We start from the raw sequence: 26266 nt of genomic DNA, 5'->3' as shown, positions 1-26266 counted from the left end.
CACGTGAGCTGAACTCAGTTAGTAAGGACAATGCATAATATGTTCATGGGTTGAAGTTCGAACTCTAGATACCCCACTTATTCTTCCGAAGAGGAGAATTTCTAGCTACTAAAATACTTAAAAAAAAATCACATTCTACTTTTGAGGATCGTTATCGACAACTGTTAGAAATTTGAGTGGCTTTTGAAATTATTAACTGTCTAACTATTGATTGATTATAAGGTGGTCCACTGAATCCACATCGAAAGTTAGTTTAAATACCTGTGATTACATGAATGAGGTAATATGTGTGCACTTCTATTAAAGACTAGATAGGTGTCTTATACTTAAGCATATACTTTAATAGATGTGAATACAAACATGCAACAAATTTTAAGCCTAAACAAAAATAGGGGTGAACTTTTTTTAAAGCAAATAACATATATTTTATTTGACATTTTTATTTGAAGTTTATGTATAAACTTTTCGTGATGTAAATCATTTATTAAATTATTGCAATCAAGATCTTACAATAAAAAAAAAAACACATCGTTAAATGTTCGATTAATATAAAAGTTTTACAAAAAAAAAATGCCAATATCAAATAAAATTTTCGTCGGTGAACCTAAAACAATGAGTACTTTAGTTACCTGGTTGGGCATAATTCAAGACACACGTGCACAAGCGCGCACACATATATATGACAAGATTAAAAATAAATTGATTCTATTTCTAAATGCTACTACAAGAAATTTTGTCATTACCCCCATAATAGAAACCGTTTGTAACTTATTCAAGTCGTGGGTAAACTGAATTAGTGATAGATTATCCACGAAGTGATGGGAAAAAGCCTTACAGATAACTTTTATCCACGACCAAAATAGTCTATTGTGTTTTTGTTGGCTACACGATTCTAAATCGTAGATAGTTATGGTTTCAACATTGACTTTTAATAGAAACGATTTTAATAATCCAAAGTCCAACCATAAAATAAGTAACATCTGACTAAGGTTTCAACATTGTTTCAGTTATGGTTCAAACCTTACTTCTCTCAAACAAATTGTAAGTTAAACCATTTGAGTCCAATCATCTAATTACATCCATCATGCAATTTACTAAAATAAATAATTTATTGTTTATGAAATTGATTGTACCATATGATATGAACCATCAATAACCAACTTGCTCTCTATGAAGGGATCTAGAAATAGATACAAACAGTACTAGTACGGAGGAATATGGCCCTACTACTAGTACTGAATTTATGAAATTATTGAATCTCTCATAAAAAAAATTATTGAATATAAATAAAATGTTGAAATTGAAGGATAGATATATATTTCAGAATAAGGATAGGTACACTAAGGATAGTAGGTTAAACAAAGTGAAAGATACTATTTAAATGACTTTGTCACATTGCAATTTATACTTGACAAATGGCTTTTAACGCATCCAATGTATAAATGCCACTCACAAGAACGTTACCTTTGTTGTTATTCAATAAATAGTTGTATTTAAATCAATACCATGAGGTTGACATTTTTTATCAACAATATTCTACCATGCATTTACTTAAGTACATATTTTAATCCAAGAGAATATTAAATTAGAGATAATTCTTTATGCAATCTTAGTTATGTATTCAATGGTTTCTACTATACTACCTTTTGTCTTTGTGTTGTCTTTGAATTGTATCACAATGATTTCAATTTCATTAAAAGAAATTGGCTATCGATTAAGTGTAGTCACATGTATAAATCGTATGATTAAGATTGGACGACTAAGATGTCTACATGACCTATATTTTAACCGCGTGTTTTGGATCTATATTGTAAAATTAGTAGTATTTAAATCGTCTAATTAAGATTTAACAACCCAGATTGCGTGACCGTGTAAATATTATTTTACTCGCAACCGCAAGTAATCCAAATCTAAAAATTACGAGAACAAATCCTCTTCGATGGGATTTTCACCGAAGGATGTCTAGTGAAAACTCAAACTCTTAAATATTTTCATAAAGACTTTGACGAATGATGGAGAAATAAATGAATGGTTGAGAAGATTTCGCAGTAAAAACTTTTTAACTTGAAAGGATCTTTTAACAAAACTTACTCCAAGAGTCCAAACATTTTTCAGCATTGGAATGGTCCCAACAGCTCAAGTGTGTCAGTTTGTATGTCAGACTAGATCATAACTGATCTCTATTTATTCCTTTCCAATTCCCTTTCCATTTCCACAAACAACTCTTTTCAAGGTTCATCTTCTTCTAACTAACTTTCTTCTCTTTTACTCTTTCCTTTCTTTCTTCTTTCACTTGTATTAACTTCTCTATGCTTCATTTATGTAGGAAAAATGTCTCTTCTTGGTCTTCTTCTTGCTATTTTCTACATGGTTTCTCATGTAAATGGCCGTGGTGGTCATGCTAGTTGGATTAATGCTCATGCTACTTTCTATGGTGGAAGTGATGCTTCTGGGACAATGGGTACGTACACATTGACATCTCAACTATGTTAACAAACATCTTAACGAACTTGGAATAACCTCGGTCACAAGTTCATGCAGACAACACATTGGTCATTGTTGGATCGAGATCAGACTGTTCAGAAAGCAAACAATGTTTGATTTTATTTAAAATTTTAAAAATACCAAGCTTGAAATCTTCACTGTCTTATTTCGATCCAACGACTACTGATGTGCTGGCCGTATGACCTCATGAAATTTATGACCCCAAAAAATCCAAATCTCATCTCAACTACGTTAACACCTCAAAAATATTGTTGAAATGCATACATAAATGTAACTAAACTTTATGTTAGTCATAATTTTGTTCTAAGGTTTTTCACAAGCTTAATAACATTTTTTTTATAGGTGGGGCTTGTGGATATGGAAACCTTTATAGCCAAGGTTATGGAACAAATACAGCAGCATTGAGCACTGCACTATTCAACAATGGATTGAGTTGTGGTGCATGTTATGAAATTAAATGTGTGAATGATCCACAATGGTGTAATCCTGGATCCATTATAGTTACTGCCACCAATTTCTGTCCACCTGGTGGTTGGTGTGACCCTCCCAATCACCATTTTGATCTTTCTCAACCTATTTTTCAACACATTGCTCAATATAGAGCAGGGATTGTACCTGTAGCTTACAGAAGGTAACTTCACATTTTCATTTTTTCTTTCTCTGCTCTATTATTTTTGTATTTGGAAAACAAGATTTTGTTAAATAAAATTGGTTAAACTTTAGTTTGACGTAAAATGATTGATGTTTGGATATCTTTTACCGAAAACAAGTTTCTGGTAAAATTTAAGTGTAAAATTTTCAACCTAGCTAACTAAAAAGTTACTTTTCATGAGATTTGAAGATAAAGTCAATTTTGGCTTCCTGTCACCAAATTATGCAAACTTAATTCAATTAAAATTTAGTTTGACTTGAAATAATTGACGTTTGGACGTCTTTTGTTCAGAAATCAGTTTTGTATTCTCTCAAAAAAAAAAAAACAAAAGTTTCGTGTAAATTTTTCAACCTAACGTAAAAGTTACTTACTATATAGCACTTATAGTAAAAAACGAAATTTGAAGGCAAAATCAATTTTGACCAACATACACAATAAATTCGAATATTTTTTAGCCTAAAAACTAAACACACATTGTAGTCTTAAAGTTGATAATTTTCTTTTTGTTCTTGGATTTTGAAGGGTGAGATGCAAGAGAAGAGGAGGAATTAGATTCACCATCAATGGTCATTCTTACTTCAATTTAGTCCTTGTCACTAATGTTGGAGGTGCTGGTGATGTACATTCTGTGGCCATCAAAGGTTCAAGATCTAGATGGCAAGCCATGTCAAGGAATTGGGGGCAAAATTGGCAAAGTAACTCTTACCTTAATGGACAAAGTCTTTCCTTTGTTGTCACCACAAGTAATGGTCACAGTGTGGTTTCATTCAATGCTGCTCCTGCTGGTTGGTCCTTTGGTCAGACCTACACTGGAAGGCAGTTCAACTATTAAGCAACATTTTAATCAATGTTTTTAAAACCGAATCGAACGGTTTAACCGGTTGAACCGCAAACTAACATTGTCGAAGATTTGATTATTTTAATCGTTAAACTATGGTTTCGTCCTGTTTCGAACGGTTTAAAGTTGTTGAACCACGACTTGGAAGTTTTGCTGGTTTGTTTCCGATTCGGTTTTTAAAATGTTGCTTTTAATTAAATATTTTTCAACAATGTTTAGTAATAGCTAATAATAGTATCTTGATTCTCAAGTTTTCATTTAAAAAATTAAAAGCACTAAGTTTAAATTGAGTAGTGTAAATGGATTTATTAGTGTTGGGCTACTTAGAAGATGGTTTAGCCCTTTTTTTTTTGAGGCAAATGGTTTAGCCCTTTTTATTATATATATTTTGATTTTGATTTTATTATATGGCAAGCATTTGTAGATGATGTGCTGGCTTTATTTATGCTATGCCTCAGCAAATGAGAAACTTGCCATGTTGAGAAAGATTAATGTTAAAGAGATTGTTGAATGTAACCTTGTACTTTAATTATTGGTTAATGAATGTAAAAGGTCATGCTTTAATTGTGTGATAAAAAAGAGGTGCCTAACTTCACTTGCAAACCTAAAAGTGTAGGGGACACACTCTTAGTGATTCATTTTATTTGTTTTCTCTTGAACCTAACATTATTCAATTTTATTTGGAATTTTATTAGGGTATCCTTATACCTATGTCTAATTGTACCTCTTGTTCTCTAAATTCTTTTCCTTATAATACAAGTTACTTCCACTCAACCGAGTTCTTTTAATTAACCAAGTGAAAAATGAGATTAGATATTTTTCATGCATCTTTTCTCTAATAGAAATGCTTTTAAAAAGTGTATAGCTAAAGTTGTTATCACAGAGAAAAAACAGTAATGCTTGGACTTCAAGTGGCTCAATTGACTAGGGCTTAATGCAGGGTCCAATATTTTTTTGGTAAATTTTTGAGCTCAACTGTGTAGGCTAATCCGTCTGAGATAGTTGAAATTCATTTAAGGAGTTGACATTCCTCGATAAATAATTTTGATACGTACTATTTAGGGATTGATTCCTCAGCCAAATAGGTAAGGACTTGAAAACCCTAGCAAGTTAAGCGGCGAGGCAGAGGCAACAAAATCTTGATCGAAGATGGTGCATCGTTTCACCTATTGCAATCGTCACACCTACACAACCAAATTCAACCAACACAGGGTTGTCAAAACCCCTGGTGGTAGGCTTGTTTATCATACTACTAAGAAGAGAGCTAGTGAACCTATGTGCCCTGTTACTGGCAACTGAATTCAAGGAATTCCAAACTTGAGACACGCATAGTACAAGAGATCAAGGTTACCTAGAAACCGCAGCACAGTGAACTGTGCGTATGGTGGAATTTTGTCTGGAGGTGCTGTTAGGGAAATGATCATTAGGGCTTTCTTGGTTGAAGAGCAACAGATTATGATGATATTACACCAAATAAATTATACAGAAAAATTGTTATCTAAATAAGAACAATATAGTAGTTGAAAACTCAGAATGAAATAAGGACAATATCTATTGCCAAAAACATTTGAAATATTTTACCAAAAGAAAAAAAGCAACAAAATTTGGTCAGAAAAAATTGATTAGACAACAATTTCAATACATAGCGTTAAAATTTCATCAGCACTCAACTTGGGAAATCAAGATCCTCAGCAGCAGCATCCTTCCCTCATCAACGAATTTTATCTCGCATGCTACTCGTAATTTATTGTCGGTCCTTTTGTAACTATATTTTCAAGATTAAACAATAGAAGCTTCCCGAATTTCCTGCTCTGTTAGTAGCTTCGTAGTATGAACATATTCAGAAACAGAATCACTGTTTAAAGACTCCAAGCTAACGGGACTCACAGAAAACTCGTCTCCGACCGCCTTTATAGTTCTCTCTATAAATTCTGATCTTGGCATATACTCCTTCATTCGACATATAAAATCCATGTGATCTCTTGTCTGCACCATAGCAATCAAATGTAAGCATTGATCGATAAACAAATGAAACAAGTAATCTTTAAACTATTTGAGTTTGATATGTGAAGATAATATAATAACCCACTTCTAAATTGTATAAAGTATATTAGCGATTTAATAACTCCTATGTAGAGAAAAGAGATATTGAAATATAAACTTACTAATCGATACTTAGGAGCCTTTGTTGGTAACTTGAGATAAGACATGTTCTTGGCTTCATAATCCCATAGAAAAGACGTGTGGTGTACCCACCGGTTCTTGGTTATAGATTGAGCGTTTCCACCAAACTTTCGATCACCAAACGCATAATCTTAGAACACAGAAAAAAAAGACGAAGAATTGGATCAGAAATTCATTATAAAATTCATGAAGCAGATTGAGTTTTTAAAACAGACTTTAAATGAACCATTGAATTAAACACAACTCTGCACTACAAATTTTGTGCTCATTTAACACAAAAAATGAATGGTCCCAGAAACATAGTAAAAAAGATCTTGATACGAGACTCAATCAATATACCATTTTCACGGAGATGGAAATCGGCAAGCCCTTCAAAAACTTTACTGTACAATTGACCACTCCACGACATAATGGGACGGGGAAAGGGTTGAACATTTGGAACAGCGTCTTTATTGCATATCAGTGTAACAAATATAGTGCCGTTGTCAACAATAACAGTTCCTCCCCCAGTAAACCTTCTGATGATAGGTATATGATCTCGCAACACAGACTTTGTTTCAACAAGTTCTGAAAGTTTCCTATGTAAAATATTCCACATTGACATTAATTTCTGCTTCGCATGTTTAGAGGGTGGGAATAAAGGAGGCAACACACAAATAAAGCAAATCAACAAGTGGTCTCTAGAATTTAATAACATTCATTTGCTAGATAAAATTATTAGGGAATGCAGCATTCTCAGAAGATTTTTGAAGACCATTTACATGAAGAGGTAAGAATGCATGATATTGAACTTATTTTTACATATGAAAACATGATATCATACATTCACATTCTCCATTGACTTACCTTCCACCCAAAAGTGATTTAAGGAAAATGGCCCAGAAAATTAAGACTTAAAGTTCAAAGAACAGAACTTATTAATATAAAAAAATTAAAAATGTTCCTAAAGAGTTAAAAAAAAAACACTCACAAATGTGTTCTAAGCTATGTAGCCCAAACACTTCAAGTTAAAAAGTGGGTCCGACACTCGTATGACACCTACTCATGTGCTTACATTCAATCACGTCCATTTTCAAAAGGTGCTATGTAGGGTGTCTGTGAAAGTGTTTTATAGGTACTATGCAAAGTCAAACACTTGGGCGGCATTCCGCGAAATAAAACATCCAAGAACTCAGTTCTCATTTGTGATTTAAGCACCTGTTTTTAAGTTCAATAAACATCAATATGGTACGAAAAATAGGAAAAAGATTATACCATAGGACAGAAGTAAACACCTCATTGATTTCAGTGTTCACACGGGCACCAGATTGTTAGATTCAATGTAAGACTTGTTTCCAAAGTATAATTAAGAGAACTATTTCATGCTATGTAGCATCGACATTCCAGATTGAAGTTTTGTCTGGTGTCTGACATGTGTCACTGTCTGACACCGACGCATGTGGTTGCGTTCAACTATTCTATTTTTCAAATTATTACTTGTGCCGACATGTTAGTGTTGTGTTTGGTGTCTATGTCAGTACTTCATAGATTTCATGGAATAAGGCCATACAAATTTGAAGAGCAACAAGTGGAAAGTGGATATTAATAAAAACAAAACTGGATTGTGATTCTAAAGAAGAACAACAACAATCCAAAAGGTATAAAGAAGTACCAAGACAATCCCGTTACAATGTAGCATAGACACTTCAAGTTGAAGGCGTGTGTGTATGAGTGCCCAACATGTGTCAATATATAACACCCGTACGACACTTACACACGTTGTTACACTCAATCACTTTCATTTTTCAAATTATAAGACACCAATGTCGGTGTTGTGTCCGGGGTGTGTGGTAGTGTTTTATAGGCTCTAACTTCTAAGCAAGTCAGACACTTGGGCATTCATAAAAAATGAAACACGATTTCATGAACTCAGTTCTGATTAATGATTTATGCACCCATTTTTAAGTTTAATAAACAACAATATGGTAGAAAATCAGGAAAAAATATTAGACAATAGGACAGAAGTAAACAATTCATTATTTTTAGTTTTCACATGTACACACCAGATTCTTAGACTCCATTTAAAACTAGTTTCCAAAACTATAAGAGGACTATTTCATGGAATCATGCCAAATGAATTGAAAGAGAAACAAGTGGTAAGAGGATATTAGTAAAATACCACATTATGATTTTAAAGCTATTTCTTTGTAAGCACTTATATAATAAATTTTTATACCACAAGTGCTTAATTAAGTTGTTAATCCAAACAAAGCCTAAAAGCAAAACTACATTGTGATTCTAAAGCATATGAACAAACAACATTTCAAAAGACTTACAAACATGAATGGATAAACAACTTAGTTAAGCCCTTATAGCATATGTACGTATCATATAAGTGCTTATATGTAAGCTATACACTATTCTCATAAGCTGAAAACAACTTATAAACATTCTTACAAGTTATAAGTGTGTATATCAGTAGAAAAAGAAGTACATACCCAGACAAACCCATAACAATGGAAGGAGAAGTGGTACCACCATTAATAAGACACCAATTATCAGAACTTGTTCGAAGCAATCGTTCTTCTAAATGCAATTGATCCAAAATAGACATTCCTTTTAACCTCAATACTTTCATCAATGGAATAATTCCTCCTTCTCTTGCTTTCCCCAACACACTCATTATTATACACTGCCTCTTTTCTTCTTCAAAGTAAATGGCGATGGAAAATTCTGAAAGAAAAAAAGAGGAAAAAAAAAGTAAGATTTTTATGTAATTTGCTTTCTACACCTCCCTCAAAGTTACCTTCCCTCCTTCAAATATAACCTAGTTCAATTGTTTTCACCAGAAATTACCTAAAACTAACACTATGGTAGCTTTCTATTCAAGATATCTCCCATCACTTGAAGAACTTTTACACCTCTTAAAACTCTCTGCAAATACTAAAAATCTCAACTTTGGCAAATCCATACATACCCAGTTACTCATTCGCAACCAATCTTCAACCCATCATTCATACCGTGAATTCAACATTATTCAACTTAACTCCCTCATCAATCTCTATGTCAAATGTTCAAAACTCCGTCTCGCGCGTTACCTGTTCGATGAAATGTCTCTTAGAAGCGTTGTTTCTTATAATGTTTTAATGGGTGGTTATTTGCATAGTGGTGAACATTTGGAAGTTGTTAAATTGTTTAAGAATATGGTTTCGTCGTTGTATCAACCGAATGAGTATGTGTTTACTACTGTTCTTTCTGCTTGTGCTCATAGTGGGAGAGTTTTTGAAGGAATGCAGTGTCATGGGTTTTTGTTTAAATTTGGATTGGTTTTTCATCATTTTGTGAAAAGTTCTCTTGTTCATATGTATTCGAAGTGTTTTCATGTTGATTTAGCATTGCAAGTTTTAGAAAGTGAGCATGGTAATATTGATAATGATAATGATGCTTTTTGTTATAACTCTGTGTTGAATGCGCTTGTGGAATCCGGGCGTTTGGGAGAGGCCGTGGAAGTTTTGGGGAGGATGGTGGATGAAGGGGTTGTTTGGGACAGTGTTACGTATGTTAGTGTTATGGGACTTTGTGGTCAGATTAGAGATTTGGGATTGGGTTTGCAAGTTCATGCGCAGTTGTTGAAAGGCGGTTTGACGTTTGATGTATTTGTTGGTAGTATGTTGGTAGATATGTTTGGGAAGTGTGGCGATGTTTTGAGTGCGAGGAAAGTTTTTGACGGTTTGCAAAATCGGAATGTGGTGGTATGGACATCTCTCATGACTGCTTACTTGCAGAATGGAGAATTTGAGGAGACTTTGAATCTGCTTTCGTGTATGGATCGAGAAGGTACTATGTCCAACGAGTTCACTTTTGCGGTTTTGCTTAATGCTTTTGCAGGTATGGCGGCACTCAGACATGGCGATCTATTGCATGCTCGAGTTGAGAAGTTAGGTATTAAGAATCGTGTTATTGTCGGGAATGCTTTGATAAATATGTATTCCAAGTGTGGCTGCATTGATTCTTCATATGATGTGTTCTTTGATATGAGAAATCGGGATATTATCACTTGGAATGCTATGATATGTGGGTATTCCCAACATGGACTTGGTAAACAAGCTTTACTACTCTTTCAAGACATGCTGTCTGCTGGAGAATGTCCAAACCATGTAACCTTTGTCGGCGTTCTATCTGCTTGTGCTCATTTGGCTCTTGTAAACGAAGGGTTTTACTATTTGAATCAGCTAATGAAACATTTTAAGGTTGAGCCAGGATTGGAGCACTACACCTGTGTGGTTGCGGTTTTGTGCAGAGCTGGTATGCTTGAAGAGGCTGAGAACTTCATGAGGACAACACAAGTGAAATGGGATGTTGTTGCGTGGCGAGTATTGCTTAACGCCTGCAATATTCATCGAAATTATAACTTGGGGACAAAAATTGCAGAAACTATTTTACAGATGGATCCTCGTGACATGGGGACATATACATTGCTATCAAATATGTATGCAAAGGCACGTAGCTGGGACAGTGTTACAATGATTAGGAAAATGATGAGGGAAAGAAACGTTAAGAAGGAACCTGGAGTGAGTTGGATTGAGATAAGAAATGCCGTCCACGTCTTTTCTTCAGATGGAAGCAATCATCCAGAGTGTATTCAAATTTACAACAAGGTTCAGCTATTGCTGGAAATGATTAAGCAACTGGGGTATGTGCCGAATATTGAAGCCGTGCTGCATGATGTGGAAGATGAACAGAAGGAAAGCTATCTTAATTACCACAGCGAGAAGCTGGCCATAGCATATGGCCTCATGAAAATACCTTCTCCGGCACCCATCCGCGTAATTAAAAACCTTCGGATATGTGAAGATTGTCACACAGCTGTAAAACTAATATCAAAGGTCACAAACAGGTTGATAATTGTTAGAGATGCTAGTCGATTTCATCATTTTCGTGATGGGACCTGTACTTGTACCGACCACTGGTAGCATTTTCACAAGTTTAATATGATCATGATTGTTTGAAGTGAATATCACAGGCTCTACACCTATTAGCATGAACTGCAGCTTAAGAATATCAAGCATAGTCTGAGAATGTACATTCAGCATGGATTACACCAGTTTAAATTTTAAGGTTCTTGCTTGTGATCTGAGATTATTCAAATCAATTCCATTTTCATTTGACCTAAAACTAAATTACATATATAACATGTTAGGATATAGAATAAAGGGGAATTAAAGTAGTTAAGAGTGATTAGAGAGGTAAGTTAGTCAGTTAGTTAGAGGAATATTGGTATAAATAGGAGAATGCAAGGATAGAGATTATCATTGAGGATTGTTAACTTTTGTGAATAGAGTAGTGACTCTGTTATAGTAGAAGTAGAAAATCCTTGGAGGGGAGTTTTCTTTCCTATTCTCTCTATTTTTTATTCTTTCAACAACATAGTTCTTCATTTGAATTCAATTCTCTGGGTTCCTAACAGAATGCTTGTATCTTTTAACGTTGGACTGAAAAGGAAATCTTCTCTGAAATGGTTGACAGGTCAGAACTCATGTTCCTCTTCATTTCTTGAAACAAATTGTTTTTTCTTTTATTTTGTACATATAACATAATTCTTCATGATATTTGGGAGATCTTATGCATGAATTCTATTGGTAGTTAGCTTTTGTCCTTTGGAATGGTGTAATAAAGCATGTATTGATATTTCAAAAACAATCAGAAAGGGATTTATGTCCATGACTCGGGAGCGCAATTGTACCAACTGCAGTTTTGAAATATGTTCGGTAAATGTATGACTGATATTTCAAGCTAAAATGTATTAGAATGGGATCAGTAAAGTCTGATCAATGATTATTCTAGTTCGAATTCGAACAAAACAAAACTTTGTGTTTGGCTTTATCGGTCTTTTTTCATCAACTTATTTCTTTATCACATAAAGACTTCATAATTTATGAAAATGAAAATCCCTTCCAAAAAAAAACTTATGACATTGAAAATGTTCAGTTCATTCTAATATTCGTAGCTATACTATCATGATTAGCAGATTATGTATGATTAAAATGTTGGATGAAGTTGTTTATCTCTTTGAGGAAATGCATTTCAAAAGTATGATTCCTGACACAGTAAATTACAACTCTTTTGTTAATGGTTTGTGTAAATCTAGGATACTAACTTATGCATGGAAGCTTGTTGACAGATGTATGATAGAGGATACAAGCCGATGTAATCACTTACAATTCTTTCATAAATGCTTTCTGCAAAAGCCATCAAATTGGTAAGCCAACTGCATTGCTAAAGAAAATTAAAGATCACGGTATACAGGCAAATGTGTACATGTACAGTGTACTTGTTGATGGACTTTGCAGAGATGGAAGACATAAGGATGCACAAAAGATTTTTAAGGATCTTTAGATTAAAGGCTACAATGTAAACATTGTGACATATAATGTTATGATCATTGGCTTTGCTGTCAAAAATGAAGACAAAGGTTGCAAACCCTAATTCTGTAACTTATGAAACAATGATTCGTGCTCTCTTTAAGAAAGATGTGGTGTGTTGTTCTTTTTAGCCTTATGTTCCCCTGTTTTATATGGAGCATATGTTGGTGAACTAGACTTCTAAACAAAATTATTATATGGGTATGCATCTTGCGAAGGATCAAAGAATTAAAGAAATTATTGTGCAGTCAAATGCGTTGGTTGTAGTGGAATGCATTAGGGCACTAACTCCATTGCTAGTATTGAACACATTGTTGCAGATTGTAAAGCTTTTATGAATGCTTTTAGTAAGGTATCTGTTAACTTTATTAGCAGAAATTTGAATGTTTTAGCCCATAGACTTGTAGGTTATGCTATGCAAGTAGAGAGCAAGTCTTGGTTGGGATATCCCCTTCCATTGGATGATGTTCTTGTAATGCTTCTGTTATTTAATGAAGTTGTTTGAATATCAAAAATAAAATAAAATGATGCATAGCAAGAGTGTCATGTCTCATATTTCTATTATTTGTGTTTTGCTTTTAATATGCACCAAAAGTTTAATAAAATTCAGATGGATTTGATTTTGTTGTTCATTCCGTCTCTTTTTGTTTCATAATGTAACACATTTATCACGAGTTTATCATTTGAACTGGTAACTGTTGTGTTGATTTGTACCTGTTATAGCATGCTTGATCTGAACCTGACTAGGGTTTGATAGAAATTTGTTTGATACAATCAATTAGCATCATACTTGGATGTCTCATAGTTCTTCAGTACGAACGCATTATATCTTCGTTTCTACAAAATTTACTCATTTTTCATTGCTTAATTTAGAACAATATAACTTTTTGGAAGCATAAATTTGGCATATTCAAAATATGTTGGTGCTGTTAATAATCAATAATGAAGGTAGAATTCATTTTAAGGTAGATTCCACCTCCAATGCAAATAGGCGTACAGATCAGTTTTCTTTGTGGAGCCACTTCCACTCTCATTCATGTTTATGAGAAAAATGCTAAATGCAATTATTGTGACTCCTTCGTTAAGTATAACGATGACACAAATGCGACGAGGACTTATCTAGGTACACACGCAAAAAATAGACAAACGAAAGGCTAAGAACCACTAGCGAATGACAAGTAGGCTCTTCGCCGAGCAATTCTATATTTGATTATGGAGGGCAACTCATGAAAACATTACCTTACTCTTCTTTGTTTTGATTATGAAGTTTATTAGGGTCATTTTCAAAAAAACAGTTTATTGGGGTCATGTGCTAGAAGAAAAGAGCTGAAAGAAATAAAAGAAAATGTCAAAATAACTCACATTATATAAATCCTTTAAACAAAGGAAAAAAACTAATCAACACAATCTATTTTCCATAATTTTTACAAATTCAATGAAATCAATTCTTCCATCTTGATTTGCATCAAAATTCTTAATCATCTTCTGACAATTCTCAACTTCCGAACCTTCCTTAAATCCCAAAATACACATAACTCTTTTCAACTCCATTGCATCAATAAAACCATCTTTGTTCTCATCAAAAACATCAAAAGCCATCTTCACTTCCTCCAAACTTGGCTCATTCTCATCAAACAATTCAGAAAACTCCTTCGAACTATATTTTTCTTCAAGTTCATCACTTTCTGAGCTGCAAAAAAGTCCCATATTCGCCATCACCGTTTCAACTTCATTCCTCTTAATCTCTCCACTTTCTCCGCTTACATTCGAGTCTCTACTAACGTTCAATTCAGTTTCTGATAACTGCTTTTTTCCCTTTACTTCTAAGTCACCGGAACGAAGTTGGCAGAAAAGGAAAAACCAGAAACTCGAGAAGAACTTATGTATTCTAATGAAGAACATTGAATACATGAAAAAATCTATCAAACCAAACAAAGTTGAGTTGCTTTCATCATTCTGTAATGTGTTTTCCTCTGCAATAAGATAAACAAGTTGGCGAAAAACCATGTTTGCAGATATACTCAAAACTCAAAAAAAATAGTTGAATATGTAGAATTCTATGACCCTTTATGCAAGGTTCAAATTTTGTTAAGGTGTTATTTTAGTCTAAGAAGATGGAAAATATGTTATTGTGATTTGAAAGTGTAGATGAATGAAGGGCTTGTTATATAATACAAAAAATAGGAGAATTTTGAATTGTATAGGAAGGTGCATGACAAGTTCATTTTTTTAGGGACGGTGCAAAGAAAATGATGGTTATATTAATAAAGGTATGGTTGGTTATTTCTTGACAATATCAAAGGAAATTTCTTGTTTTCTTAATTCCAACATAAATGGTGTCTATTTAGTTGTTCTATGGTCATGGTCATGTAATGTTGGCCTGCTTTTTCTTGTTTGTTTATGCTTTGATTCTGTCTTCAATATGTTATTATATTTGTGATTTTTTGGGTAGGATTTGTGGTATTTGAAAATTGGACAGATATTTTTCAGTTGTTTCCTAGAAGTTGTGTCTGAAATTTGAGGTCAACGTCATATTTCCACTTACTCTACTACCTCTCTTATACCACTTAGGTCTCAACTATAAAACAAAAAAATCAAATAAAGTTGATGTGTTTGGTTGAAATTTCTAAACAAATATATCAATTTTTTATGATTTTTTTATTTAAGATTGGAGGAAATCCTATTATATACAATTATATATAGATAACTTTAAAATTACTATTCAAATTTTATATGAAGTTGGTGTGTTTATTTAATTTTTACAGATAGAAGTGACGGTCGTCATCTTAAATCAGCACACACAATTAAGGATGTACAAAACCGAACCAATCTAATAGAAAAACCACAAACCGAATCAACTCAAATCGAAACCACAAATATAATTTTTCTCTTGTTAAATTTCTTCTTTGCTTTTTATTTCAAAAAAGTATTTAAGTGGTACGGAATAAGATTACTTTTTGTTCATTTTTTTTAATTTGGTCTATGTTATTGGTTGATAATGAAATTGTAATATTTGATGAAATATAAAATATTGTTGAAAATATAGTATTTTACCTTTTTAACATGATTTTAATATTGAAAAAAAAAATTATTGACTAGAAAAAAACCGCACAAATCAAACCAATCCATGTTGCATTGATTTTGATTTGGTTTGGTTTAAATGACTTTTTAAAAGTCAACTATCAACCATACTAAACCGAACTGCATACATTTTTATAATGTTTTTTATACTCCAAACTGAACAAATCACACCGCAACTAATCCTGCACACAACTACGAGTTCCCAATGAGTTACTTATTTGAAAAGGTAAGAAAGAATTTGTGAAGACTTAGAATAGTTTTACAAGTCCATGCATGTGAACGGTACTTTTGTATTCTTGCATTGTAAGTCTCACCCTTTGCATCTTTCAACAAATTTTGAATAAGAAATTTTAGTTTATGATTTGTATATATGAAAATAAATAAATCTTAGTACTGAAACTTCCTAGTATTGACAATTTTTTAAGCTTTCATGCTTGTATGTAGTCTTTGTTTCTGTAGCGCGAGGTGTCTTTAAGTTGGCATCTGCTTCACTCTCAGCTAGCAAAGATAGCAAAATTTGGTAGAATTATAAGCCATAATCAATTTGGGAGATTATAGTTGTATTTGTTTGAATTTGCATTAATCTTGTATTTTCCCCATAGTCGGTGGTTATCTACACTTTTTGTATTATACCACCTCCCTATTTATAAAAGATAGTTTGGTCAACAAAAATTGATGTATATGGTTCAATTTTTTAACTAGATACATATACTTTTGTTGATCCAAATTTCTCTTACAAATAAGACCAAAGGAGTATATGGCATTCACGGCACATAGCTAGATTGAGGGGCTAATTTGTCAATTTTGAGTATAAATACTCACAAATTTTCATCATTTTAAAAATTCTCCAAATTAATCATTCAAACAATGGAATTTAAAAAAAAAATAAAAAAAATTCTATCCAAACATACTCTAATTTTTTTTTTTAATGGCGTGTAGTCTAATTATTTTAACTAAATACACTTCTAAAAATTTTATAGACTTTTTTGTTTTAAAAAATATAGCCTATGTCTGATATAAACTAGATTGTAGGTCCCCCTTATCAATTGGCCTAATCTAGCGCGCCATGTGCCATGAAATTTCAAGAATCTGAAATCTTTATCCTTGTTTATTAATTTTGTTACATTTGTATCAATTTAACCTAATTTTTTTTCAGTTCATTTGTTTTATTAGGTTTGCAATTATTTAACCTAACAAATTTCATCTAAAAAAATGCATCGCACCAATTTCATTTCTATCCTCCTGCCTTTTTTTTTTTTTGAAGAAAATATTTTCTACACTTATTTGATGTTGCACGTTTGTTCTAGAAACTATGAGCATATCAATGATCACGTTTGATGCCTTCTATTTTATACTTTTTTTTCGGCTACCCTAATTTCCATGTAAACTTGGTTATATATACCCGAATTATTGATAGGATTACCGAATTTTCTTTTATAATATTTTCAGATTTCATATATTTTATGAAGTGTTTTATTTTGTCTACTATGGATTATCACGTGTTATTTTTTCACCGTTGCCTATTATATATTGCATTTTATTATTCGTATGTCAATCCCTTTACAATAAACTTGAACGGAGCACAGGTCAAAAATCTAGTTTTGCAATTTACTTTCTTCTTTACTTATCCAACCCTAGTTTCATTTGTCCGAACAACAACAATGTTAAATCAACGATCGACTCAGTTGAGGGACCCATCAAACTAGCTTACTGGTTGAACCGCGCGATTGTTGATCCAATTTATATCAAAAAGTTTTAAAAATTAATGGGAAATAAATGTCATGCTTAAAAAATATAACATCACCAGCCTATTTATCCCTAAAAAAAATCATCAACCTATTTATTTTATTTATAAGTCATGAAAGACTAAAATATAATAAATTTTGGAGTGAACTTTTTTTTTTCTATACAAATTATTGAGTGCATTGGTTATGCATTGTTTGTGAAACTCTTCATTTTGATTTTCTCCATAACTACTTTGCAACACCTTTCTTCTACTTCCATCCTTCTGTCATTTGACTCTACTCAAGAACATGTCTCCTATCTGCAACTCTTCTAAGCAGGTTAAGTATTTTTTTTTTTCATTGAAGCATATGGAAAGAGAAGAATATTCATGGTGATAACGTAACCAAGTTGTTTCTTTCATTTATTTTTGCATTTCTTCTTCCCTATGGAAGTTACCGGTTGCGATAGCGAGGTGACAACATTTTATCCTCCGCTCAGAGTGTTGAGGGAAACACACTTGAAATGCTACCTCGGTGGTAAGAGTGTAGTTTTTAATCACAGTACGGAGATTAAATTAATTCTCATGAAACGGTTGTAAAATGATCATTTGTATCATCTTAGTTCTTAACTCATAAAAAAAACTTGTTTCCTTTTCAAGGAATTTCTTGTTGATGTTCAACCTTTTCCTAAAATATAAGCACAATATGTTTTCCATAATCATTACAAATTCGATTAAGTCAATTCTTTCATCATGATTTTCATCGAAATTCTTGATAATTTTCAACTTCTAAACCTTCCTTAAATCCCAAAATACACATAACTCTTTGCAACTCCATTGCATCAATAACCATCTTTGTTCTCATTAAAACCATAAAAATTCAAAAGTCATCTTCACTTCCTCTAAACATGGTTCATTCTCATCAAACAATTCAAGAAGCTCCTTTGAACCATATTTTTCTTCAAGTTCATCACTTTCTGAGCTACAAAAGTTTCCCATTTTCACCATTACAGTTTTCACTTCATCCCTCTTAATATCTATTCGCGTCGGTTTCTGATATTTGCATCTCTCCCATTACGTCTAAGGCACCAAAACGAAGATAGCAAAGAAGGAAAAACTGAAAATTCGAGAAGAACTTATGGATTCTAATGAATAATGTAGAATATATGAAAAAGTCTATTAAACCAAACAAAGTTGAACTTGAATATGAGTTGTTATCATGATATTGTGATGTTTTCTCTTTAAAAAAATAGATGAATATGTAGAATTCTATGACCCTTGTTAGGATCTTATTTTAGTGTATGAAGATATAAGTTTTTTATTGTGATTTGAAAGGGTTGATGAAGAGTTATATAATTAAAAAAAAAGCACAATTTTGAATTGTATAGGAAGGTGCATGATAAGTTCGTTTCTTTAGAGACGGTGGAATGAAAAAGGTGGCACATTCCTTCAGTATCACAATAATTGTCTTTTAACATTTTATCTTTTTTTCAAAATAATTTTCACTTTACAATAACAATGTAACATTTAATTTTTTTCTTTCCATTATTATACCTTATTTAATGAATTTAATTCAACTTAACTACTCCATCCTTTTCAAAATATAAGCAAAATTCACTTTTTAGGTTCATTTATTTAATGATGTATGTGGTCTATATTATGAATCACATACATCACTAAATGAATGAACCTAAAAAGTGAATTTTGCTTATATTTTGAAACGGAGGGAGTACACTAACTATAATTAATGAGGGTATTTTAGTAAATAATATTAATTTTATCATTGAAATCAACATAATTAATCATTTCCTTAATAATCATGCACAAACCATAAACGACTATAATTTAGAGACGGATGGAGTATTAAAAGTACTATGGTTATTTCTTGACACTATCAAAGAAAATTTCTTGTTTTCTAAACTCCCAGCATATATGAAGTGTCTGTTTCTCCTTAAAAAAAAAAGGGTTAAATATATTTTTGGTCCCTATAAATATATCAACTTTTCATTTTAATCCCTCTAAAATTTTCCTTCGATTTTTAGTCCCTATAAAATTTTTAATCTTCACTTTTGGTCCCTCTTTTAAAGTAAACTCATATGTAGAATTCATATTATTTAATAAAATTTTTCAGAAAAATTCAAAATATTATAAGAATCACTCCAAAAAAAATTCAAATTTTTTTTAACAAAACATGAATTTAATATGAATTTTTGTATTTTTTACGGTTAAAAATTCATATTTTATTTGTGTTTTGTTAAAAAAATTCTAATTTTTTAAAGTAAATTTTTTTAGAATATTTTACACATTTCTGTATAATTTCATTAAAAAATACAAAAATTAAATTAAAAATAAGGACCAAAAGTAGTGATTGAAAATTTTATAGGGACTAAATATTGAAGGAAAATTTTAAAGGAACTAAAATGAAAAATTGACATATTTATAAAGACCAAAAACATATTTAACCCAAAAAAAAATGAAATGTCTGTTTAGTTGTGCTATGGTCAAGGTCATGTATGTTGGCCTGCTTTTTTCTTGTCTGTTTCTGCTTTGATTTTGTCTTCAACATATTTTTTATATATGTCAAGGCGTTTTCCTATGAAAATTAATGGTCACACGAAATTTTCCACTTACAACTTAATATAGTACACTCTGGTCTCTCCATCTTAAATTGTATGTCGCTTTAGGGAAAAAAATGTGTCCCAAATTATATGTCGCTTTACAATACCAATGCAACATTAATGTTACTTTTTCTATTATAATCTTAATTATTTATTACTCTCTTCTTTCAATTCTTTTATTTATCTTTCCTATATTATTTATTAAGGATAATTTTGTAAAACAACTCATAATATCTCTTTTCCACACAATATTAATTGCATTTCTTAATACGTATGAAATGTCCAAAACACCATACAATTTAAAACAGAGGGAGTATAATTTTCTCAAAACATTTGTAGCACATTTGTCCTTAGTATAATATAATTTTTCTTTTGTTGGTATTTTCACATGTATAATATATTTATTGGAAGTCAGCCTAAAGACAAAAACTTGGCTTTATAACTTCGAAGGTTCAAATACCCAGAGACAATTATAAAATGATCATAGTATTAAGAGAAATGATATTTGTACAATTATTTTTTGATAACTTTTGAAATAACTCTCTCTCTCTCTGACTCACATGTGATTTTATTCTCTTTTTTTTTCTTTCTCTCTCTATTGATTTTGTCCAATAAGAAGAGAGAAAAAGTGGTTGTCACATTGTACAAAATTGGTTGTACAAATATCACTCTTTTCCATTTCACACATATTAAGAAAAATGTATAAATGAAAGAGAGAGAAAAATAGTTTTGCGTGTCTTTGTCAAGTATTGGTGCATTCTTCTTTATCATAAATGTAAAGTAGAATATATTGAATTGAGAGTGGTGAAAGTAGTATTAATTAGAATTATAATTGAAAAAAAGTAATTAATGTTGTATTGAAAAGTGAAATGGATCAAGATTCGTAGAAGAATATTTTTTTTATAAATGGTTAAGTTATTATGGAACGGAGGGAGTAATAATTTCTTCTTCTCCAAATTTTTTTTTACCAAATAAAATATTATTTACATGTATGAATCTAGTGAAGAAATTAGTTTGGTTCACTCATGATCTTGTTTGTGTTTAATTATGATGTTGCAATTATTATTGTTGTATTATAGTGTTGTATTATGTTGTTGAATTTGTGTTGTTGTTAAAAAGCATAATTGGAATTCAAGATCATCAAAGAGCATACATGTATACACGTCGACAATCAATGGCTTCAAGAGTTAAGTTCTAAATCCTCTTATTTAATTTTAATGGTGTCCTAGTTCATGCAACTATGATCGAAGTTTATTTCTTATGATGTGTAAATTATATTTTTAGATCTGTGATGAATATTAACAACCAACCTTACTAGAACTCAAAATAGAAGTAACTTCTTTGCTAGACCAATAAAAAAAAAAACAAAAACAGATATACTTAGGTTATGTTTGGATTAACTTATTTGACCTCACTTGCTTGCTATAAACAAAGAAGCACGTGAGTTCATGAATGAATATTTTATTGTTAGTTATATGGAAAGGAGGACATTTATTGGAATTTTTGTTTATTTAAGGTTCCAATATTAGCTTTCCTTTCAATTTAACTACTACTTAAATTTTTTAAATACATTTATTTTATATAAAAGATAAAAAAGAATATATTTACATAAATACTATCCTTAGTTTGTCGCATTTTCAATCCAATAAAAAAAAATCTCATTTAGTTTACTTCTGGAATTTTTTTTATTACTTATTGATCATATAAGTTTATGTAAATAGATAAGTTTATAGAGGATAAGAAAATATATTTATTTTGTATAAAAAATAAAAAAGAATACATTTATATATATTTTTTGAAAGTATTTATTTATATAAAAACTATCCCTAATTTTTAATCCAACTGCTAATGAAAAAAAAAAACTCCTTTGATTTATATCTGGATTTACATCAAATGGTTCTACCGTGTATCTCATCCTATTATAAGCGCCCCCGAACTCGTTGTTGAGTACACAGCTCATGTCCCTCCTTACGAGGAGGTTATTGTTGAGCAGCAGTGGGTCAGACAGCTTCCTGACCCACTCTAGATCATCGACAACATCAGACGCAGAGTGGATAGTGCTATGGAGATTCCTTATGCGTTTTCAAATCCTCTCATTGCCGATATAATGGAGGGCATCCGGTCCGAGTCTAGTATTTTGTAGGAAGTATCGGTTCTGCGGAGGGGGACTAGGAGTCATAGTCCACAGGAGGAGTATGGTCTTGTTCTAGCGTTTTTAGGACATTTGTACATTTTTAGATGTTTTTGTGATATTTCGGGGGATTTTGATGTGATATATTTATACTCGTGCCTTTGCGCATTTTTATGACATTTTGATTAGTTTATCGGTTTAATTTTGCGTAATTTTTGATTTTATCATGCGTATGTTAATTATTAATGGATGAATGATTGAATGATGAAAGCATGGATGAAAATGATGGAATGGATGTATGGAAGTATGAATGAATGAAGGAAATTAGAAAAGAATATCATTTCTGTTGTTCTGCAACACATGCCCAACATGACTTAATTCGCGCATATGTTAAATTCAACGTGAATTAAGTCACGTTGACCTATAATTAGCAAGAGTTAACTCACGCTGGTTGCAACATGACATAAGTCACGTTAGATTTAACACATGTGTAAGTTAAGTCAGAGGTATTTTTATCAGTTTGTATGAGAGAGCAATTTTTTATGGGTGAAGAGCAATTTTCTTAATCAATTTAAGATCAAGTTCCATTGTTACCTATATAGCTTTTGGCCCAATCTTAGAGACATCTAAGAATTCTGCTCTTTACCCTACAAAAAATGTTTATTCCCAACTGAAATGACTATAATGCCCCTGCGTGAGTTAACTCATGCTAATGTAAATATCTGCGTGAGTTAACTCACGCAGAGGTATTTTTAGAATTTCAGTTGGGAATGAGCAAAACATGTTAGGTAAAGAGCAGAATTCGACATCTAATATTTTGGTAATCAACCATGCTCAAATTATCGAAGAAATTTTTCCATTCATAATCATACGAGATTTCCATCTATTGAATTTTTTTCCCACAATATAACTACGAGTGTGTTTGGTTTTCACAACACACAAAAACGCATTTGCAAGCTTTTCGATTCGTTTTTATCGTGATTTTTAGAAGCTCTCAATATTTGTTTCTTCGCCAACGTGGTTTTTTTTATCGTAATTTCTATCTAACTCCGTTTCACAAACGTTGTACTCCCTCCGTCCCATAATAACTGAGTCATTTTCAATAAAAAAGTGTCCCAAAATAAGTGAGTCATTTCACTTTTCAATACATCATTAATTACTTTTTTCCTTTTATAACTCTAATTAATACTACTTTCATCAATTCCAATTCAATATATTCCACTTTGAATTTATGATAGTGGAGAATAGACCAATACTTAACAAGAGCACTTAAAACTATTTTTCTCTCTCGTTCATTTATACATTTGTCTTAATATGTACGATTTGAGCAAATGACTCAGTTAATCCGGGATGGAGGAAGTACCAAATAAATATATACACAAGAAAAAAAACAAATTTTTTTTCACGTTAAAGTCAACCCAAACTCAACCATAAACACTTAGTACAAATTATGTTTCACATAAAAAAATTCTATACCCCATATTGCACGTGAGACAATCTTGTCAACACTTTTGTAGACTAAATCATGCATAGATAGAGGCAATCTATCTTGTAAGTCAACTATTAATTTATGTAAATCTATAGTATTATTCAGATAATTCGTGGAAGAAAGAGATGCATGCATGTGCCCTTAATAGTTAATATTGTATAATCACATTAAGGATTAAGGAAGCTGCATTCAGAACCTTCCTGGTTAGACACAACTAAACATGGTCGATTTTAATATAAACCAGATATTTGATTGATGATCATTTTAATTCTAATTTAATTTTTCCTATAGATCAGTTGGCCTATTTATAGATCAATTTAATTACTTCAAATATCTCCGTGAACTTAGCTCAGTTGATAGGGATATTGCATGTAATATGTAGGGGTTGGGGTTCGAACCCAAGACACCCCACTTCTCCACATTTAATTATGTGATCTCTATCCACTAGACTACTTGACAAAAAAAATTACTTCAAATATTATGTGTTGCCTAGTATTAATTAGTACCCTGTACTGAAAACAGGGCTGTGTTTGGATGTACGACTATGCATTTAAATATTACAAAAATTAAAATTTAATTTTGTAAATTGAAGCCACAAATTTATGTTACATAATATTTCAAATAAAGATATGTTTGGTATTCGACATATGTCAGTATCAAACACTAACACAAACAATTTGTGATTACATCTGATCACTTTCATTTATAATCATCTTTGAATTATGTATAGTAATTACATCATTTCGTATCCGATATCAGTATCTGTGCATACGCCGATGATGTAAAGTATTGGATGGGCAAAAAGAACAAACAACACATTTATTGTTATTGATTTATCATTACATTTTTGAAAGCATAAGACAAACTGAAATAAATAAACTAGCAGCAATAAATTAATATGATCCTAATTCTATGGATCTTGGAGTCAACCTGAATGTGACTAGGCACCAAACTAAATTATCCAATATCCCAAACACCTAAAATCTTAAAACTTTAGGCTAAGACATGTTGTCAAAGTATCATAGAAATATGATCATTAATTTGTTGTTACTCACTAGACTTCCTAATAAGTACCACACTTATTTTGAATTCTAATTTTATTTTGTTGTTACATTTAAGCCCTTGGTGGTGGAGAAGTTACAGTTGGTGTAGGAGGGGTTAAAGTATAACCACTCTTTGGATTGGTATTTGGCTCTGGCAGTGAATAATCCATAATTTCATACACTTCCCTCATTTTCCTATCATGCTCCTAAAAAAAATACAGAAATGTTTAGTTAATTTTCAGCATCAAACCCAAAACAAACTAAACTATGGGAAAAAAATCTTGACCATCTGATTATAAGCAAAGGCAAAATATTCAAACTTAAAGCATGACATTTCTCGGATTAGGTGTGTCTCTGTGTCGTGTCTGGAACCGACATGACACTGACACATATAATTACACTAAACTATATGATTTTTTTCAAATTATCAGCAGCGTTGGTATCTGTGTCCGCACTTCATAGGAACAACTAATAAATGAAAGTCTAAAAAAACAAAACTAGAAAATGAAAACTAAAAAAAAGCACTTTGTGGGTGAAAAGTGAAATAACTAATTAACTTACCACGAGTCCTTTAATAGAAACATCTTTATCTTCAATTGTCTCCATCATTGCTACTCTCCCAAATCCTTAAAATTAAGCAACAAAATCAAACATCAAACCAATTTTTTTTTTCTTCTTTGTTAAACAAATTTCATAATAATAAGAGTACAAAATGTACTCAAGGGGATCTAGAAAAAATTCATCTTAGATGGATCATAAACAACACATAGTATTATCCCACCAATCATAAACAACAAATTACTACAAAGGATAGAATAATATAAAACAAAATATATACAATTAAAATAAAGATATGAAGTGAGCTACTCATGATTTTAAATTGCGGTCTGCGATTACAATCATGACGACAACACGAAGGATTTTAGAATTTCAATTGTATCAATAACATTTTTTTTTACAATATAAAGGTTCGCAGAGTAATCACAACTGCATACACAATTGCAAATTAAAATCATGAAAGACATTATACTTACCATAACCAAAGGAGAGAAAAAGGATGGATGAAACAAGAAGAAGCACCAAAAAACGTGAGTGGCCCATTATTCTTTAGAGGAAATTGAGAAGTGAGAAATTGTTGATCTATTGAAAAAACAAAACAAAAAAGAAAACAAGAGAATTTGATGGATATGAAGAAAGAGTGAAAAGATGGGTGGTATATATGTGTGAGAATGATAGAGTGATGAAGTGTGTCAGCTTGAGATTCTGAAACAAACCTTAATTTTAGGAAACCGACTTTGGCTTCTGCTAAGATCCAGCCAAACATATGAAACTGGCAAACTCATATACTTTCGTTGGCATCATATGCTCTACCCACGTTTTGTTTTCTATAACTAGGTTGCTCCTTCCAATTATGTATGATTTTTTAATATTTAAAAAATTAAAGTCAATTATATTATATAATTTTTTTTTTCTTCCATGACATTGGTACGTATTCCATAAACTTTTGGGTACATAAGGTGGTACATGTCTTCTCCATCGAATTTTTTCGATAAGTCAGAAATCGAATCTCTGATCATTAACCATGTGCTTAAAGGCTCCAT

General features: G+C 31.7%; 5 protein-coding genes and 2 pseudogenes across 8 annotated transcripts; 3 read left to right on the top strand and 4 right to left on the bottom strand.

The window, feature by feature from the left end:
- Positions 1-2088: 2088 nt before the first annotated feature.
- Positions 2089-4559, top strand: LOC11409145 (expansin-A10). Its single transcript, XM_003621209.4, has 4 exons — positions 2089-2233; positions 2327-2461; positions 2848-3136; positions 3680-4559. The coding sequence occupies exons 2-4, from the start codon at positions 2332-2334 to the stop codon at positions 3987-3989; spliced, it is 729 nt and encodes a 242-aa protein (XP_003621257.1). The 5' UTR covers positions 2089-2233; positions 2327-2331; the 3' UTR covers positions 3990-4559.
- Positions 4560-4754: 195 nt separating this feature from the next.
- LOC11420324 (60S ribosomal protein L34-like) lies at positions 4755-5501 on the top strand (annotated as a pseudogene).
- Positions 5502-5512: 11 nt separating this feature from the next.
- On the bottom strand, positions 5513-8874 carry LOC11420323 (uncharacterized). 2 transcript variants are annotated; one of them, XM_003621207.4, is made up of 4 exons: positions 8657-8874; positions 6519-6757; positions 6161-6309; positions 5513-5981 (listed from the first exon to the last, which is right to left on the bottom strand). In XM_003621207.4, exons 1-4 carry the CDS (start codon positions 8839-8841, stop codon positions 5775-5777), a joined length of 780 nt encoding a protein of 259 aa, XP_003621255.2. In that variant the 5' UTR covers positions 8842-8874; the 3' UTR covers positions 5513-5774. The 2 variants fall into 2 exon arrangements, with proteins under 2 accessions (XP_003621255.2, XP_024626328.1); XM_024770560.2 differs by having other exon boundaries at positions 6519-6746; positions 8657-8793.
- Positions 8875-8879: 5 nt separating this feature from the next.
- LOC11422995 (pentatricopeptide repeat-containing protein At5g39680) lies at positions 8880-12752 on the top strand. Of its 2 annotated transcripts, XM_003621206.3 has the most exons (3): positions 8880-11276; positions 11626-11684; positions 12340-12752. In XM_003621206.3, the coding sequence occupies exon 1, from the start codon at positions 9029-9031 to the stop codon at positions 11129-11131; it is 2103 nt and encodes a 700-aa protein (XP_003621254.1). In that variant the 5' UTR covers positions 8880-9028; the 3' UTR covers positions 11132-11276; positions 11626-11684; positions 12340-12752. The 2 variants fall into 2 exon arrangements, with proteins under 2 accessions (XP_003621254.1, XP_024626327.1); XM_024770559.2 differs by having other exon boundaries at positions 8880-11684.
- Positions 12753-13916: 1164 nt separating this feature from the next.
- On the bottom strand, positions 13917-14835 carry LOC11422994 (probable calcium-binding protein CML46). Its single transcript, XM_003621204.3, has one exon. The coding sequence runs from the start codon at positions 14585-14587 to the stop codon at positions 13979-13981; it is 609 nt and encodes a 202-aa protein (XP_003621252.1). The 5' UTR covers positions 14588-14835; the 3' UTR covers positions 13917-13978.
- Positions 14836-17960: 3125 nt separating this feature from the next.
- Positions 17961-20046, bottom strand: LOC112416466 (probable calcium-binding protein CML45; annotated as a pseudogene).
- Positions 20047-24416: 4370 nt separating this feature from the next.
- On the bottom strand, positions 24417-26063 carry LOC11410543 (uncharacterized). 2 transcript variants are annotated; one of them, XM_003621201.4, is made up of 4 exons: positions 25940-26063; positions 25700-25805; positions 25227-25291; positions 24417-24871 (listed from the first exon to the last, which is right to left on the bottom strand). In XM_003621201.4, exons 2-4 carry the CDS (start codon positions 25764-25766, stop codon positions 24737-24739), a joined length of 267 nt encoding a protein of 88 aa, XP_003621249.1. In that variant the 5' UTR covers positions 25767-25805; positions 25940-26063; the 3' UTR covers positions 24417-24736. The 2 variants fall into 2 exon arrangements, with proteins under 2 accessions (XP_003621249.1, XP_039683279.1); XM_039827345.1 differs by lacking the exon at positions 25940-26063 and having other exon boundaries at positions 25700-25931.
- Between the last annotated feature and the right edge of the window lie 203 nt (positions 26064-26266).

The sequence above is a fragment of the Medicago truncatula genome, chromosome 7 (assembly GCF_003473485.1).
Source record: "Medicago truncatula cultivar Jemalong A17 chromosome 7, MtrunA17r5.0-ANR, whole genome shotgun sequence".
Lineage (NCBI taxonomy): Eukaryota > Viridiplantae > Streptophyta > Magnoliopsida > Fabales > Fabaceae > Medicago > Medicago truncatula.
The sequence above is the reverse complement of the archived record's forward strand: the minus strand, read 5'-3'. Positions and strand labels throughout refer to the sequence as shown.

Bases quoted from the DNA above. Each gene is read 5' to 3' on its own strand.
- LOC11409145 (XM_003621209.4), top strand. From the start codon at position 2,332: ATGTCTCTTCTTGGTCTTCTTCTTGCTATTTTCTACATGGTTTCTCAT. The intron at 2,462-2,847 runs GTACGTACACAT...TTTTTTTTATAG, and splicing joins TGATGCTTCTGGGACAATGG to GTGGGGCTTGTGGATATGGA. The intron at 3,137-3,679 runs GTAACTTCACAT...TGGATTTTGAAG, and splicing joins GTACCTGTAGCTTACAGAAG to GGTGAGATGCAAGAGAAGAG.
- LOC11420323 (XM_003621207.4), bottom strand. From the start codon at position 8,841: ATGAGTGTGTTGGGGAAAGCAAGAGAAGGAGGAATTATTCCATTGATG. The intron at 6,758-8,656 runs GTATGTACTTCT...TATTTTACATAG, and splicing joins ATTGTTATGGGTTTGTCTGG to GAAACTTTCAGAACTTGTTG. The intron at 5,982-6,160 runs GTAAGTTTATAT...GCTATGGTGCAG, and splicing joins AGGCTCCTAAGTATCGATTA to ACAAGAGATCACATGGATTT.
- LOC11422995 (XM_003621206.3), top strand. From the start codon at position 9,029: ATGGTAGCTTTCTATTCAAGATATCTCCCATCACTTGAAGAACTTTTA.
- LOC11422994 (XM_003621204.3), bottom strand. From the start codon at position 14,587: ATGGTTTTTCGCCAACTTGTTTATCTTATTGCAGAGGAAAACACATTA.
- LOC11410543 (XM_003621201.4), bottom strand. From the start codon at position 25,766: ATGGGCCACTCACGTTTTTTGGTGCTTCTTCTTGTTTCATCCATCCTT. The intron at 25,292-25,699 runs GTAAGTATAATG...CTTAATTTTAAG, and splicing joins TTTTCTCTCCTTTGGTTATG to GATTTGGGAGAGTAGCAATG. The intron at 24,872-25,226 runs GTAAGTTAATTA...TATTTTTTTTAG, and splicing joins TTTCTATTAAAGGACTCGTG to GAGCATGATAGGAAAATGAG.